Here is a 17,752-nt window from a genome sequence, read left to right as displayed (position 1 = left end):
TTTGCTTTTTTTTTTTTTTTTTTTTTCTCGAGAAATCTAATGACCTTATTTAATGTTTTGGAAAAAAGGGGCATCAAATATGAATGAAACCTCTCCCCTCCTGTCTGACCCAAATGACAACTAAACCTGTGAATCGTTTTCAGTTCAGACTATTTTCAGGCTGTTTTGACACTGCACCACTAGGCAGACGATGGCTCTGAAAACGTCAGTGTCAAAATATAGAATGTGACAGCATGCATGTTCTTCCTAAAGTCACTGTGGGCGTATGTGTGTTTATGCTTACGAGTGTCTATGTTAAACAGAAAAAAAAGGAGAGGTGGAAGGATTTAGCAAAGTCCCTCTTTTGCTTAGTGAATGGAGTTTCAGAAACGAATCAGATCCACGTTGACTCTCTGGGAAGGAAGTCTCCGTTTCCCAAGAGCTTGTGACCGCAAATTACCAGTCGATACACTTTCAAAACTGGCATCTAAACACAAGAAGGACAGATTATAAAAAAAAGAAAAGAAAAAACAAATACAAAGACCTGCAGTCACTTCTCTGGTTTTTACCTTTATCTCAGTTGTGCTCAGCATGCTTTAATAAAATGACTGGACGTTGAGGGAATGAACAAAACAACAGAATCACAAGCAACCGACAATGAAAACACAAAAGACAGCATCAATATCCAGACAAAATCACTCCGTTGAGAAATACAAGACTTTAGCGTGCCACTACAGAGGTTCAATCTTAAGAGATTTAATTATTCATCTTCATCATCGTCATCATCATTCTGTTTTCATACAATTTAAAAAAAAGCAAGAAAACACACTGGTACATCCAGAGCCCTGTACAAATGTACGTCACAAAGCAATGTGCAGCATGGCAAAGCAACGACACGTCTTTTTTACACATCAGCAGCCATGCAAAACTACCCCCTGTACCCACAATGCACTTGGTAAGAGTCTCAACTCTCATGCTTTTATATCCATAGCACTAGAGGAGCTGTCTTGGGAGGACAAAAGCTTGCAAACATTCCCAGTCTGTGTAGTCTCTCTGTGTTCCAGACTCCAGAGTGATGATCAAACTGATTTATCCACTTACATTAAACAAAGCAAGCGAAGCAGGAAAAAACCCACAGCATAGACAAAGAAACAGAAATGAAAGAAACCGAACAGCAGGACCACAAACAGGCCACCAATATCAACTGCTTCCTAATAAGAGTCTGTAACTCTAACTGGCACTCTCCCACACACACACACACACACACACACACACACACACTAATGGAACACTGAAATCCCAGCACTCCAATCTCCATCTGCCAATCACAGCCACTGTCTGCTTTGATTGACAGCTTGTCTAAGCTCCGTGAGCCTGCTGATGGCTCGTGTGAGGTGTAGAGAGCGATTTTAGTCCTCAGAGTGGCTTTCATACAGTACTGCTTTTGTTCCCTTCCGTGGTGCTCTCCTCTCTCTGGTGTGCTCTCTGAGTATCTACAGAGATGTGGAGGGCAGCTTTTTCACACGTCTTTGGGCGAGAAATGAGGACTCGATGGGTTTGAGTTCAGGGGTTGGCTGGGAACTCTTCAGGGCCGAGTAGGTGGCAGCCATTGCCCCCTGTCACAGAGAGAGAGAGAGAGAGAGAGAGAGAGAGAGAGAGAAATGTATTATGGGACAATATGACTTATGTAGATTAACCCTCTGTAGTTGTGCAGCATGAGAACTGAAGTACATCATCTGAAGGTAGGGATTCATCCATTATTACTATCTATGCTTGCTGATGCCCCTAGTAGCCAGCTAGCTATGCACCCAATAACCTCAGGTAATAATTCCGCTGTCTCAGGATGAATGTTTAGGGTATAAAGTTTGGTGTGTACAGACTTAAAATATTTACCTTAACCAGTTTGGCATCTTGGTGCTGCAGCTGGCTGTTGGGTAGCTGATCTCTCTGCACAATCCATGGGTGTTTAAGGACCTGCCTAGCTGTTAGTCTCTGATGAGGGTCCACATGAAGCATCTTAGACACCAGATCCTACACACATTGTGTTTAGAACAGACACACAGCATCTTAGACACCAGATCCTACACACAGTGTGTTTAGAACAGACACACAGCATCTTAGACACCAGATCCTACACACAGTGTGTTTAAAACAGACACACAGCATCTTAGACACCAGATCATACGCACAGTGTGTTTAGAACAGACACACAGCATCTTAGACACCAGATCCTACACACAGTGTGTTTAAAACAGACACACAGCATCTTAGACACCAGATCCTATGCACAGTGTGTGTAGAACAGACACACAGCAACTTTGACACCAGATCCTACACACAGTGTGTTTAGAACAGACACACAGCATCTTAGACACCAGATCCTACACACAGCATCTTAGACACCAGATCATACACACAGCATCTTAGACACCAGATCCTACACACATTGTGTTTAGAACAGACACACAGCATCTTAGACACCAGATCCTACACACATTGTGTTTAGAACAGACACACAGCATCTTAGACACCAGATCCTACACACATTGTGTGTTTAAAAAAAGAGTGTGCCTGGATGACAGCTTCAATAATATGGGGATGGAGAGTAGAGGGTTCGAGACGGTGGAGCCGCTGAAAAAAAAAAAAAGCACTGAAGCCTTTATTATCTCTGCTGCGGCTATAATAATAATAACCTGAACTGGCTTGTAATGTTGTTCTAGTTGGATGAACAAGGAAGTACGGCTCCTTCTGCAGGCTTGTAACACCACCTTCAGATCAGGTGATAAACATCAAAAAGGCCAAGCACTGCTACAAGGTAAACGTAGAGGAATGCTTCTCCAACTCTGACCCCAGACGCACGTGGCAGGGCATCCAGGCCATCAGTGACTACAAGCCCAGCAACTTCCTCCATCACCCACAGATCAGATGTCTCATTATTGAACAAGCTAAATGACTTTACTGCTTTAACAGTAACAACGGCCACTAAAACCAGACCCTCTGATACCTTCCAGTCCCTCACACTCACCTCCTCAGACGTCTATGCTGCACTGGGCAGGATCAACTCATGTAAGTCTACCGGACTAGATCCTGGGTGTGTGCATAGAGCATGTACTTCATGATGATGGGTGTGAGTGCTACTGGGCGGTACCTATTCAGGCACATCGGGTTGAAGCACAGTCGCTAGGGCGAGAGACAGGTTGAAGATGTCTGTAAAAAAAAAACCCCGGCCGAAACCCGATGTGCCTGAATGAGTACCGCCCAGTAGCACTCACACCCATCATCATGAAGTGCTTTGAGTGACTGGCCCTGGCACTCCTAAAGAACTGCCTCCCATCCACATTGGACCCACATCAATTTGCCTACCGGAGCAATAGTAGCACAGAGGATGCAGACTCCGCAGCGCTGCACAGAGCGGACGTCCAAAAGAAACGCTGTCTGCATCGAGCCTGCAGCGTTCTTAAAGACCCCTCTCACCCTGTCCAAAGATTTCTTGTCCCCCTTCCCTCCGGTAGGCGCTTCAGGAGCCTCCGGACAAAAACCAGTAGATTGAGGAACAGCTTTTTTCCCCTAGTGCCGTCACCTTACTAAACTCTGCCTCCCGATGATCACCTCACCTTTATGTGACGTCAACAACACCTGTATATTTGTCAATATAATATATAGCACTGTGTATATTTCATGTCTATAGCACCCAAAGTGTATATATTATATATCCATACCTATATATCCATAACATATTCATCTGTATATTATCCTGTTCGTAATGTAACCACAATGTATGTTCTGTTCTGTATGTCTTGCACTTGCTTATAACTTCTGGTTAGATGCCAAACTGCATTTCGTTGCCTTGTACTTGTACATGTGTAATGACAAAGGTGAATCTAATCAAATCTAATCTAATCTAATCTAATCTAATCTAATATTTGATCCTTCCTAAGGACAACTTTGAATGTATTCGTGATGGGATACATTCAGTAATTACTGTAACTGTAATAAATACAAGCTATTTTTACTTCTTCGCTTCACATCGATTAACAGTGAAGGATAACGTTACAGACTGGAGCTCATGAGTGTGTATTGTTAAAGCTTCACTTTTCTCTGGTGATTGTAAACTGGTATTCACTCCACTGTTTGCTTTTCTGTGCAAAAACTAACAACATTCCTGGCTGCTGAAACACACGAGTGAAGCTGATAATCTATACAGGTATACACAAACATACACACTTACACACATTAACCTGTCAAAGCTGCATCACACACACATGTTAAATCTGTTCTATAGTATATATAAAAAAAAAAAAAAAAGCATGGATTATTGACCTAGTGTCATCCTGTGTGTTACCTTGGCTGCGTCTGACACCGCGTCCCAGTTGCCCCCGGTCAGGGTGAAATGTCCGCTTCCTATCCTGCCCAGGATCTCCTCTGGTGTGTCCTCAGGACCGTTAGCAAAAGGAGTGAACCTGGAAGAGAGAAACAGGCAAACATCAGACATGATGTAAATGTTTGTCTTTATACGCTTTCATTAGAATGTGTGGAGTGTGATGAGTGAACGGGTGGTGTGGTAGAGTGTGTGTGTGTGTGTGTGTGTAAGAGTGTGTGTGTGTGTGTGTGTGTTCTCACCCTGCTAACATGGTGTACAGCAACACTCCCAAACTCCAAATGTCACACGCTTCATCATAACCCTGCCTCTTCAGCACCTATTTTTACACACACACACACACACACACACACACACACACACACACACACACACACACAGTTATTGAAATACTGGAAGCTGGCTAATTTATTTTAATGCACCTGTTCTTGTGCCGTTGTTAGTGGAGTAAGAACTTGAACAGAGTAATGTTTTAAAAAAAAAGTGTGTGCAGTTGGTGATCTGGTCATTTTTTCTGTGAGGAAACATTTATTCAGCATTTACAGAAGGAGTCTCTGGTGTCAGCACTTTACAAATGTAAAGCTGAGTGTAAACAGTAAAGAAGAAAACAAAAACTAAGTTTTAGGACACAGTAAAAAATCGTATTAAATAGTTATTTGGAATCCAAAAAAACACAGGATCCTGTACACAGTGTGTGTTTAGAACAGACACACAGCATCTTAGACACCAGATCCTTCACACATTGTGTTTAATTACATTTTTTGGAATGCTATATGCATTGCTGCTACAGATATATACACACTAAACTACCAAATAGTTTGCAGCTCATGTCCTGTGGGTTTACCTTCCTGTGTGTGTGGGTTTACCCTCCTGTGTGTGTGTGTGTTACCCTCCTGTGTGTGTGTGTTACCCTCCTGTGTGTGTGTGTGTGTTACCCTCCTGTGTGTGTGTGTGTGTTACCCTCGTGTATGTGTGTGTGTGTTACCCTCCTGTGTGTGTGTGTGTGTGTTACCCTCCTGTGTGTGTGTGTGTGTTACCCTCCCGTGTGTGTGTGTGTGTTACCCTCCTGTGTGTGTGTGTGTTACCCTCCTGTGTGTGTGTGTTACCCTCCTGTGTGTGTGTGTTACCCTCCTGTGTGTGTGTGTTACCCTCCTGTGTGTGTGTGTTACCCTCCTGTGTGTGTGTGTGTTACCCTCCTGTGTGTGTGTGTGTTACCCTCCTGTGTGTGTGTGTGTTACCCTCCTGTGTGTGTGTGTGTTACCCTCCTGTGTGTGTGTGTTACCCTCCTGTGTGTGTGTGTGTTACCCTCCTGTGTGTGTGTGTTACCCTCCTGTGTGTGTGTGTTACCCTCCTGTGTGTGTGTGTTACCCTCCTGTGTGTGTGTGTTACCCTCCTGTGTGTGTGTGTTACCCTCCTGTTGGTTTTACTCTCCTGTGTGTGTTACCCTCCTGTGGGATTTACCCTCCTGTGGGATTTACCCTCCTGTGTGTGTTACCCTCCTGTGTGTGTTACCCTCCTGTGTGTGTTACCCTCCTGTGTTTTTACTCTCCTGTGTGTGTTACCCTCCCGTGTGTGTTACCCTCCCGTGTGTGTTACCCTCCTGTGTGTGTTACCCTCCTGTGTGAATTTGGAGGAAATGAAGAATGTAAAGTTTTTTGCCCAATGCTTTACCTCGGGAGCAACAAAGTTAGCCGTGTAGCATGGAGTCATCAGGAGGCCGTTGTCTGCTCGGAGTTGTTTAGCGAACCCAAAGTCACAGATCCGCAGTGACTCCGGATTTCCAGATTCGTCAACATACAGGATGTTACTGGGCTTCAGGTCTCTGTGTACTACCTGCAGAAAGAACACACTCAGGATCACACACAGTTTTAATTTTATCCCATACAGTATGCGAAAGCGTGAGTTTGTGTGTGAGCGTATGCATGTGAGAGCGTGTGTGCATGAGTGTGTGTGTGTGTGCTCTAACCCCCTGAGAGTGCAGATACTCCACAGTCTTGGTGATGGTGTGTAAAACAGAGCTGGCTTCTCTCTCAGAGAAGAACTTCTGTTTGAGGATTCGATCAAGCAGCTCACCGCCTCGCATCAGCTCCGTCACCAGGAAAACTAACTTTCCGTTATCATACACCTGCGCGCACACACACACACACACACACACACCTCGAGCAGCTGACTCTCTCTTATCCAGTATAAACACAAAACTCTTTAAAATCTAAAATGCCATAACATTACAGAAAAATCTGAAATATTCATGAGCGGTTAGTAAGAATGTTTGATGCAAAATAATAGCAGCAGGAGTGTTTGTTCATACTTACATCTTTCAGTGTGATGATGTTGGGATGTTGGCCGTACCGCAGCAGAATCTCAATCTCTTCTGAAGGATCGGTGTTTGTTTTATCAATGACCTTCAGCACAAATCACATTTATTACTCTTTATCATTCATAACTACAAAACACCCTGCAGTGTGTGTGTGTGTGTGAGAGTGAGTGTGTGTGAGTGACGGACCTTGACGGCGTATTCTGTATTGGTGGCTTTATGGATGCAGCGCTTGCACACAGAGAAAGACCCCATGCCGATATCCTCCTTTAGCGTGTAGCCATCGCTGAACACAGAGTTCTTTCCATGCAACTGCTGCTAACACAAACAAAACGTTAATAATACACAATAAAGAAAACTTGCACAAAAAAACAGGGCTTTTCATTTTGCTTTAACTCAAGCATGAATTACACTTAAAACGGGTGGAAATTTTCTCCCATAATTCAGCCGTTTTCTGTACAAACATCGCCATCTAGTGGAAAGTGACAGTAACGTCATGTTCAGGATAAATGTGTGTTAATTTAATTCATTTTGTGTAGCACTTTTAACTATTGCCATTGTCTCAAAGCAGCTTTACAGAAGTATAGGAAAAGAACAAAAATTGAAAAAGTTTGAAATTAAAATACTATTTATCTCTTAACATCTATCCCTAATGAGCAAGCCTGAGTCGATGATGATGATTATGAGGAAGAAACTTCGAGAGGAACCAAACTCAGAGGAGAACCTGGGTGACACTGAACAGGAAATAATGCCAATGTAAGTAATGTCGTTTCTACAGCAGTTTATAGTCGAGTGGAATTAAGCAACCAAGAGCTTCTGAGGAACTTCTGAGTTCATTAGGGTTTCCTGCTGCTCCACAGCTGCATGTTCTCTATTATATTCCACTCTAAGAATAGACAGCAAAGCAATGACTCGTTCTCTGTTTGCTCACGTCATTATATTTAGATTATATTAAACGCTACGATCATGTAGATGATTCATATGAAACGATAAAGTAACATTCAAAACTTCGACAATTCGAAATCTAGCAGGAGGACAGTGAGGAGGCGGGGATTAGCAGATGATTGACACAAACAGAGCACTGACCTGGACCACAGGGTGGGGAGGAGCTGATTCCTCTGTGCCTTCTTCCTCCAGCAGTGCTGTGGCTATGAAACTGAAGCCACGGAAGAGCTGATGAGCTCCGGCACTCGGGGGAACACCGGGAGAGTCTAAAGCACACAGAGACACAAACACAGACATGGAGACACAGACAGACACAGAGACAAAGACAGAGATACAGAGACATAGAGACAGACAGAGACACAGAGACAGAGACACAGAAACAGAGACACAGAAACAGAGACACAGACACATAGAAACAGAGACACAGGCACAGAGAGACAGACACAGATACAGATACACAGAGACACAGTGACACAGAGATCGAGACACAGAGACACATTGACACAGAGACACAGTGACACACAGATCGAGACACAGACAAACAGAAACAGACACAGAGACACAGAAACAGAGACACAGTGACACAGAAACAGAGACACAGACAAACAGAAACAGAGACACAGAGACAGGGAGACAGACACAGAGACAGATACACAGAGACAGAGACACAGTGACACAGACAGAGGCACACAGAGACAGAGAGACAGACACAGAGACAGAGAGACAGAGACACAGACAAACAGAAACAGAGACACAGACAAACAGAAACAGAGACACAGACAGGCAGACACAGAGACACAGTGACACAGACACAGTGACACAGACACAGTGACAGACACAGAGACAGATACACAGACACAGAGACACAGTGACACAGACAGAGACAGATACACAGAAACAGAGACACAGTGACACAGACACAGTGACACAGACACAGTGACACAGACACAGTGACACAGACACAGTGACACAGAGACACAGTGACACAGACACAGTGACACAGAGACACAGAGACACAGAGACACAGAGACACAGTGACACAGACACAGTGACACAGAGACACAGTGACAGACACAGAGACAGATACACAGACACAGAGACACAGTGACACAGACACAGTGACACAGACACAGTGACATAGACACAGAGACAGATACACAGACACAGAGACACAGTGACACAGACACAGTGACACAGACACAGAGTGACACAGAGACACAGAAACAGACACACAGAAACAGACACACAGTTGGATAAATTTAGGTAAATATATTGAACTGAATATTATTCTTATCTTCAACAGCAAAAGTGATTCTGATGAAATCTGTAAATATTTTATTAGTAATACTGACCTTTCACCTTTCATATTAAACTGAATAATAACTGCATGATTAAGTGAAATGAATGTACTGTCCATTTATCTACCGTTACTGAGTGGCACAAACTTACAAACAATAAGTAGTGAAAACAAAAGGCTGCTGTCTGAGATTTGCCACCTGCTAATGTTTGACCTCTGACCTTTAGGGGTGCGGGAGGTGAACTCCGAGTCGAAGTAGAAAGTGTCGTCAGGTCGAGCCACAGCTGGTTTAAACGGAGGCTTGATCTCCCGACGAAAGAGTTTCTGAAACACACACACACACACGTTAGAATGTTAGTAACCCAGCAGTACATCATAGCTGATATGCAGCCATCTGATTGGTCAGAATGTGGTGTTTGATGGACATGTAATAACATTAAATAAAACTATACACTGATAAAAAGTATGATGTTTGTTATGTAATGAAAAATATATCTTACATTCCAGTCAATGGTTGCAAAGAAGGAGTGACGTTTGATTTCCTCAGCACCGTCTGGACCAGAGCCTGCAATCAGTAACATCAGAAATCAGTAAGTAATCTAAATGTGTCATGCAGTGTACACACACACACACACACACACACACACACACACACACACACACACAGAGTATGTGTACGTGAATAGTAATGTCTCCTTTTGGTGACTGATGTGGGGTTGATGATGATACCAGTTACTAATTTTGTGGGGTGTGTGTCTGCGTGTCTGTGTGTGTTACCTAGTCTGTTGGTTGGGTTCCTCTTGAACAGTGCTCTCAGCAGACTCTGAGCTTCTGCACTTAGAAACTGGGGCATTCCTAACCGTGCCCTGCGCGCACACACACACACACACACACACACACAGACAGACAGACACACACAGACAGACACGTACAGGCAGATACACGCACACAGACAGACAGACACGCACACAGACAGACAGACATGCACACAGACAGACAGACATGCACACAGACAGACAGACATGCACACACACAGACAGACGCACATAGACAGACACATACAGACAGATACACGCACACAGACAGACACGCAGACACAGACAGACACGCACACACAGACAGACACGCACACACAGACAGACACGCACACACAGACACGCACACACAGACACGCACACAGACACGCACACACACAGACACACACACAGACACACACACAGACACACACACAGACACACACACAGACACACACACAGACACACACACAGACACACACACAGACACACACACAGACACACACACAGACACACAGACAGACACACACACAGACACACACAGGCTCAATTTCAAGCTTTTGCTTCATCTTCATCATGCCAAGAGATTTGGAGCATCACACAAAAAAACAAAAGCATCACTAAGATCCACCATAAAGGTTCCTGCTTCATGAATAACTCAAAAGGTTCCTGGAACTACAGTCCAGAATCTGCAGATGTTCCTGTAAAAGTTTCTGCAGTGGAAATGAGGCTCATATTTCATGTGTTCGAGCTCACTCACCCCCACCTGACTAAACTCAGAGCTGGGAAAGTACCTGATGATCTGTGTGTTAAATACAGAATAAAAACACACAAAAAAGTGTATCAGATCTAGTTTGGTCCAAATGCTTATCAGTGAGAGGAAGGAGCGCATGATCGCCTTCAGAAAGGTCATGTATACGTGAGTTCTGTAGATTACTGAGATGATTAGATGTTCCTTTAAAATGAGAAAAACTGAAGATCAACAACTTCACTGAAGAGCAGCGGCGCAAAGCAGATCAGAATTGTTCATGTTAAGCAGATTATTATATAATGACTTCACAAACCTATGTTCCATTCTGTTGTGTGTTTGTTACCACACTTGATTCTGATTGCTTAAGAAAACCAGGAGATATTGTGATCTGATTCACTGCGAGCGAGTGTGTAGCAGCGGTGTGAGAACTTCGCCACAACCATCTCTTCAGGTTCATTTGCCTTCTACCACAGGATTAAAAATTTCTGCTTACTTCAGGATGAGGTTCATGGTTTCCTTTCGGTCCTTTCCTTGGAACGGTAGAGATCCTGTGAGCATCTCAAACTGCGCGAGCACACACACACACACACACACACACACACACACACACACACACACACACACACACACACACACACACACACTGCATTTATGGCTTTTAGCAGACACCCTTAAACAAAGCGTCATAAATTTTAATCTGATTTTATACAACTGAGCAATTGAGGGTTTGGGGTCTTGCTCAGGGGCCCTGCATTGACTTGGGATTCAAGCTCACAACCTTCCGAGCTGAAAGACTTTTATTGTAGAGCATTACGAATTTTTCCAACTTCCACAATTTCTTGCAGTTGCTTTAAAGACTGCTGATATTTATGATAAAGTATTTTATTTATTTCTTTTTTTAAAAAAAAAAAACAGCGTACCATTAGTACCCCGAATGACCACCAGTCAGCGCTGTGGATGTGTCCCTGCCTGTTCACCACCTCGGGGGCCATGTACTCCACGGTCCCACAGAAGGAGTAGGCCTTCTTCTCATGGTCTATGGACTCTTTACACAAGCCGAAATCTGCATGAAGGCAGCGGTGAATCACACAAAGTGTCGACAGACTACAAAGTAATGAGGAATGAATACAGAGTCGTCTGTCCTGATCATGTGATAATCACTTACGTTTGTGTTTCTCACAGTCGAGTCGAGAATAATGAGTTAATACCATTACTAAGTATTTGTTCATAATTACTGTATTTAACTGCAGACTTATATAAGTTTAATAACTTATTTTAATTAAAACAGGAGAACTGATGTTCACAGGAACAAAATTTTAGATGAACGTTAAAAAAATAAGGAAATAATGAAATAAATAAATGATTGAGTTTAATACAATTTATAGCACTTTACACCGGGAATATTCAGGATATAAATGATAAACTTTCAGTTTAAATGAAACCTCACTGAGACAGAGGTCATGTTTTGTTTAGAGACTCATTTCAATACTTTCATTTGTTTTTAATCAGGTCACTGGCTGCAAGTTTAAACACTGAAAAACAACTAAATATTTAGAACTACGGCATAAGTAAAGTTACAAATAACTCTTCCTCTGTGTCTCACTCTCTCCTCCTCTCTGTCTCACTCTCTCCTCCTCTCTGTCTCACTCTCTCCTCCTCTCTGTCTCACTCTCTCCTCCTCTCTGTCTCACTCTCTCCTCCTCTCTGTCTGTCTCTGTCTCTCTCTTCCTCTCTGTCTCACTCTCTCCTCCTCTCTGTCTCACTCTCGCCTCCTCTCTGTCTCACTCTCGCCTCCTGTCTGTCTCACTCTCTCGCCTCCTCTCTGTCTGTCTCTCTCTTCTCCTCTCTGTCTGTCTCTGTCTCTCTCTTCTACTCTCTGTCTCACTCTCTCGCCTCCTCTCTGTCTCACTCTCTCGCCTCCTCTCTGTCTCTCTTGCCTCCTCTCTGTCTCACTCTCGCCTCCTCTCTGTCTGTCTCTCTCTTCCTCTCTGTCTCACACTCTCTCCTCCTCTCTGTCTCACACTCTCTCCTCCTCTCTGTCTCACTCTCTCTCCTCCTCTCTGTCTCACTCTCTCGCCTCCTCTCTGTCTCACTCTCGCCTCCTCTCTGTCTCACTCTCTCCTCCTCTCTGTCTCACTCTCTCCTCCTCTCTCTGTCTCTCTCTCTCTCCTCCTCTCTGTCTCTCTCTCTCTCTCTCGCCTCCTCTCTGTCTCACTCTCGCCTCCTCTCTGTCTCACTCTCGCCTCCTCTCTGTCTCACTCTCTCGCCTCCTCTCTGTCTCACTCTCTCGCCTCCTCTGTGTCTCACTCTCTCTCCTCTCTCTGCCTCTCTCTCTCCTCTCTCTGCCTCTCTCTCTCCTCCTCTCTGTCTCTCTCTCTCTCTCCTCCTCTCTGTCTCTCTCTCTCTCCTCCTCTCTGTCTCTCTCTCTCTCCTCCTCTCTGTCTCACGCTCTCTTCTCCTCTCTCTCTCTCTCTCTCTCTCTCTCTCTGAAGGCTGTTTAATAAAGTGTGGATGAGATTCTCAGTAACAGCAAGTTAAATAAATAACTATTTTTAATTGAACAATGATCAGGAATAAAATATTAATCTGATACAATAGTACAACAGAAATAAAACATTTACACCAAATAAGGGTTATTAAATAAAAAGAATGAGAAATGTTTTAAATGTGAATTAGTTTATATGGTGTGTGTGTGTGTGTGTGTGTGTGTGTGTGTACCTGTGAGTTTGATATGGCCCTCTTCATCTAACAGGATGCTGAAACAGAGCAGGGAGGTGACAAGAATTGAGTAAATGCATGAATAACACACCTATTCTCTATTCTCTCTCTCTCTCTCACACACACACACACACACACACGACTATTAAATATTCAAAAGTTACATAACTATTTCAAAGAATTGTATAGTTGCGTATGTGTGCACACGTTTGTGTGTGTGTCTATGTGTGTGTGTGTGTGTGTGTGTGTGAATGTATGTGAGTGTGTGTGTGTGTGTGTGCAGAGCTGCACCTGCACCACAGCAACAAGTGCAATCAGCAAAAATCATGAACAGAGAAAAACAATAAATGAAGAAAACAAAAAAGAATAAAAACATGAGTAAATTATACAGCTAACTGAAAACACCAAAACCACACACACACCCACACCCACACACACACACACCCACACACACAGCTACAATTAAATCGGATGGTATAATTAATCCACTTGCCAGTAATTTCTTAAATTCCTCCATGTTTCATTTGTGTCACAATCTTTTTTCCTAACTGTTTGTGTTTAGTTCACATAACAGTCACTTAATCACAATGACTCATTTCTTCGCTTCTTCTCTTCTACAGACTTCAGTATCGTTTCCCATCCAGTGTGCTGTAGTCAATATCACTTTATCCCATTAGCTGTGTGTGAGCACACTGTGGTCTTCCTCGCCACTGATAGGATTTCAACTAGTTCTAACATTTATATGATTCTAAACTCAACCGTAAGTTTGTAAGTTTTGATTTTACTACATTTTGTAATTCAACAGGTAGACCGGGACGGTGTGTGTGTGTGTGTGTGTGTGTGTGTACTTTTCAGGTTTTAGATCTCTGTAGATGATGCCAAGGCCGTGCAGATGATCCAGACCCAGAGCCAGTTCTGCCAAATAGAACTTCACGTCTTCTTCTGTGAACATAACCTGACACACACACAGGCACACGCACGCACACACATGCACACGCACGCGCGCACACACACACAGCAGTGAGAATAGTAATAATGTGTCATTTTTGAGTGAACAGAGAAACGAGAACAATGTGTAATATGTACAGTAGTTAATAAGAGTGTTAAACTGGAGTGTGTGTGTGTACATAGTGTGTGTACAGTTGAGGCCGTGTGTGTGTGTACATATCTACACTAAAGACCTTCGAGCTTTACAGGTTGGATATATTTTAATACATTTCATTCCATAAGATTCAGGAGATTCAGCTTTTCAGTGGGTCAGATGTTTACATATTATTTGTTAGTAGGTGGTGGCCTTTTAAATGCTTGAACTTTGAGCTGCTTAATTGCCTTCCACAAGCTTCTCAATTCTGCCCCAGAGCGTTTGTATCTCAGTCAGGTTTGTGGGCCTCCTTTCACTTTTAATGCAGACAAAAGGTATGTTTAAGATAATGCTAGAAAATCCAGCTGTGAGCCAGTTGAAGTTTTATCTTTCTGGATGATGTCTTGAGTTGTTTTTTTTTTTCTTTTCAGTAATCTGTCACCTTTCTTCTGCATAATACCATCTATTATCTGAAGTGCACCAGTTTCTGTAAAACACCATAATATGATGATGCTACCACATCCTTCCTTGCATGGACGCTGTTCTTTGGATTAAGATCCACAACTTTACCCTGAGATCTTAGCTGAGTCGTTTTCCCAATAGTATTGAGTAACTCCTTATTAACTCCTGTGTGTGTGTGTGTGTGTGTGTGTGTGTGTGTGTGTGTGTGTGTGTGTGTGTCTGAGTGAGAGAGAGAGAGTACCTCTTTTGACAGTCTGGTGAAGAGATCACCTCCCCGCAGAAAATCCAGAATCAAATACAACTTCCCCTCTGTCTGAAAGGCTACACACACACACACACACACACACACACACACACACACACACAAATCAGATTATGCTAAAAACACAAAAGACCTATGATGGCTTTTAGTCCAAGCTAACCATGTATCATTCCTCCAGGTTTCCTTATATACATCATTTCGTCTATACTATTACCCCTCTAACAGTGCATCTATTGATCTGTCTATTCATCTACCTATCTAACAACTCCATTTATCTGTCCAGCCTCAAATCCTCCACCCATGAAACATTTGATTCAATTCTTCTTTCCGTCCGTCTATCCATCCAACAATCCATTCCTCCATTTTCATTTAACACTAAAATATCTAACTTATTCACAGCAAATAATTACATTTCTGATTTTATTATCAGGGTCACAAAACTATCTCCAAACCTGAGAGACGAAACAATCAAAATACAGCAAAATCTCTCCAACCCAAAAGTCTGAGGGGTAAATCATGGCATGAGAAAAGAGAGAGAGAGAGAGAGAGAGAGAGAGAGAGAGAGAGAGAGAGAGACAGAGACAGAGAGAGTGTATAAGAGAGTGAGTGAGAGAGAGAAAATGCAAGAGTGTGTGTGTGAGAGAGAGAGAGAGACGGAGGGAGGGAGACAGAGAGAGAGAGTGAGAGAGAGAGTGAGAGACAGAGACAGAGAGTGAGAGACAGAGACAGAGAGTGAGAGACAGAGACAGAGAGTGAGAGACAGAGTGAGAGTGTGAGACAGAGACAGAGAGAGTGTATAAGAGAGTGAATGAGAGAGTGAGTGAGAGAGAGAGAGAGAGACGGAGAGAGGGAGAGACAGAGAGTGTATAAGAGAGTGAATGAGAGAGTGTGAGTGAGAGAAAATTTAAGAGAGAGAGAGAGAGAGGGAGGAAGAGAGAGAGTTTGCTTTGACTCACCATAGTGCAGTTTGACTATAAACGGGTGATTGACATCTGCCAGGATGTTTCTCTCCATTTTAGTCCGGACTCGATCTCGCACTGTTCACGTAAATAAGAGAGAAAGATGGAAGACAAAAGTCGTTTAAATCATTGGTGGAATAACATGTAAAACCCAGGAAAACTCAGCTGACATTGTACTAACAAACAGAAAGTGAACACTGTCCATCACTGAGTGACAGCTGAAGCAGCAAATCAATCGAGTTCATCTCAGGATCTGACCTAAAGACTAAAACTTAAAGACTCTACTGAATGTGTGGAACCATTTTGACCCTGTGTGTGTAATGTGGTGTGTGTGTTCTTTGTGAACGGCTTCCTACGTTAATCCTGTGTAGAGCTCTGAACATCAGTCTGTGTATCTTACTAAACGTGTTGAGTTGTAATAAGACCTGTAATAAGTGCTATTTTTACTGTAGATGAGAAATGTAGAGCAGGCGACGGAGTTTGAGACAGTGAGTCATATCTGGATCAGGATCCGTCTGAACTACGTGAATCACACGGCGAGCCCTGACCTGACAGGGAGAACTGTGCATGGCTCAGGGATTTCCCCTGACGTGTGATCATGTGCTCTCGGGAGACAGGTGTGAAACGATCTGACATATAACACGCTAGCGGACATGCGCAATCATCACTGTAACGTTAGCAAGGGGAACTAGCGTGTGTATTACACACCTCTAACTTCACCTTAGTGAATGTGTTTGTTAAAAGGAAAAATGTTGACCTGAGGCTGAAAGATTGATATTTAAACTTGTAGATTTAGAAACATGCTGCTGTTTAATTTAATCCATTATTTCACACACGGACACACACACACACGTGTACACACAGACACACCCCCTCACACACACACTCCCTCACACACACACTCCCTCACCCACCCTCACACACACACACTCTCACACACACACACACACACACTCTCACACACACTCTCACACACACACTCACACACACACACTCACACTCACTCACACACTCACTCACACTCACACACACACATTTAGCAGTATGTTTTTAGGGAGCTGTAAAGATTATATTTATAGATTATAAATAAAGATTATAAATAAAAATTATATATATATATATATATATATATATATATATATATATATATATATATATATATATATATATATATATATAAAAAAACACTTTAGGCTGAAATGTTTGTCAGATATAATTATACAAAGAATAAAGTTACAGCATTCAGAGCAAACCTCACAAAGGAAAAAAGAAACAACCCCATTTAGAGATCACAGATACATCACGGTGAAATCTCATTAGTCTTAATATCGGTTTCGTTTTCCAACAACTCGATCGAAAGCCTCGCTTATGTGAGGAAATCGCACGGAATTTCGCACGCAAGCTTTCACGTGTACATCTTTAGTCAGACTCACTTTTTTTTTGTTCCAGTGCCTTTAGTAAAGTGAGCGTAAACAATTTAAAGTCAGAAAAAACTAACAACAAATAAATTCCCTACCGATGTATTTACAGCTGAAATGTAAACGTATGTTAATTAGACGACCGGCTCGAGTGCGGCGCAGTCGACTGTGTCCCCGATACTTCTGACTAACGGTTGTGAGTGAAGTCACTACTTCATTGTAGAAACCGTTATAGAGTTGTTATTGTGCCAAACATCATGACAGGACACAATGAGTCCTGAATAGATCAAAAAGTTCATCTGATCTACACCACGTCTGTTAGCAAGCGCACGTGATCAGTGCTTAATAAACTGCTGGTGTTCATAACGACACTCAAGATTTCCTCTCATGGAGC

General features: G+C 42.9%; 1 protein-coding gene across 5 annotated transcripts in view; it reads right to left on the bottom strand.

The window, feature by feature from the left end:
- Positions 1 to 17,752, bottom strand: part of rps6ka1 (ribosomal protein S6 kinase a, polypeptide 1) — an 87,290-nt gene continuing 69,538 nt past the window's right edge. For all 5 annotated transcript variants that reach the window (XM_060879057.1, XM_060879058.1, XM_060879059.1 and 2 more), the window contains 18 exons: positions 15,938 to 16,018; positions 14,961 to 15,040; positions 14,025 to 14,131; positions 13,177 to 13,214; positions 11,379 to 11,521; positions 10,952 to 11,022; positions 9,691 to 9,779; positions 9,414 to 9,478; positions 9,135 to 9,237; positions 7,758 to 7,882; positions 6,861 to 6,986; positions 6,670 to 6,759; positions 6,324 to 6,482; positions 6,029 to 6,190; positions 4,600 to 4,676; positions 4,322 to 4,439; positions 1,873 to 2,010; positions 1 to 1,595 (listed from right to left, as the gene is read on the bottom strand). In XM_060879057.1, coding sequence (XP_060735040.1) covers positions 1,473 to 1,595; positions 1,873 to 2,010; positions 4,322 to 4,439; positions 4,600 to 4,676; positions 6,029 to 6,190; positions 6,324 to 6,482; positions 6,670 to 6,759; positions 6,861 to 6,986; positions 7,758 to 7,882; positions 9,135 to 9,237; positions 9,414 to 9,478; positions 9,691 to 9,779; positions 10,952 to 11,022; positions 11,379 to 11,521; positions 13,177 to 13,214; positions 14,025 to 14,131; positions 14,961 to 15,040; positions 15,938 to 16,018 — 1,895 coding nt within the window. In that variant the 3' untranslated portion in view covers positions 1 to 1,472. The remainder of the gene's footprint in view (positions 1,596 to 1,872; positions 2,011 to 4,321; positions 4,440 to 4,599; positions 4,677 to 6,028; positions 6,191 to 6,323; positions 6,483 to 6,669; positions 6,760 to 6,860; positions 6,987 to 7,757; positions 7,883 to 9,134; positions 9,238 to 9,413; positions 9,479 to 9,690; positions 9,780 to 10,951; positions 11,023 to 11,378; positions 11,522 to 13,176; positions 13,215 to 14,024; positions 14,132 to 14,960; positions 15,041 to 15,937; positions 16,019 to 17,752) is intronic.

This window comes from Tachysurus vachellii, chromosome 10 (assembly GCF_030014155.1).
Source record: "Tachysurus vachellii isolate PV-2020 chromosome 10, HZAU_Pvac_v1, whole genome shotgun sequence".
NCBI lineage: Eukaryota > Metazoa > Chordata > Actinopteri > Siluriformes > Bagridae > Tachysurus > Tachysurus vachellii.
Note: the sequence above shows the minus strand (reverse complement) of the source record. Positions and strands in the feature narration are given on the sequence as shown.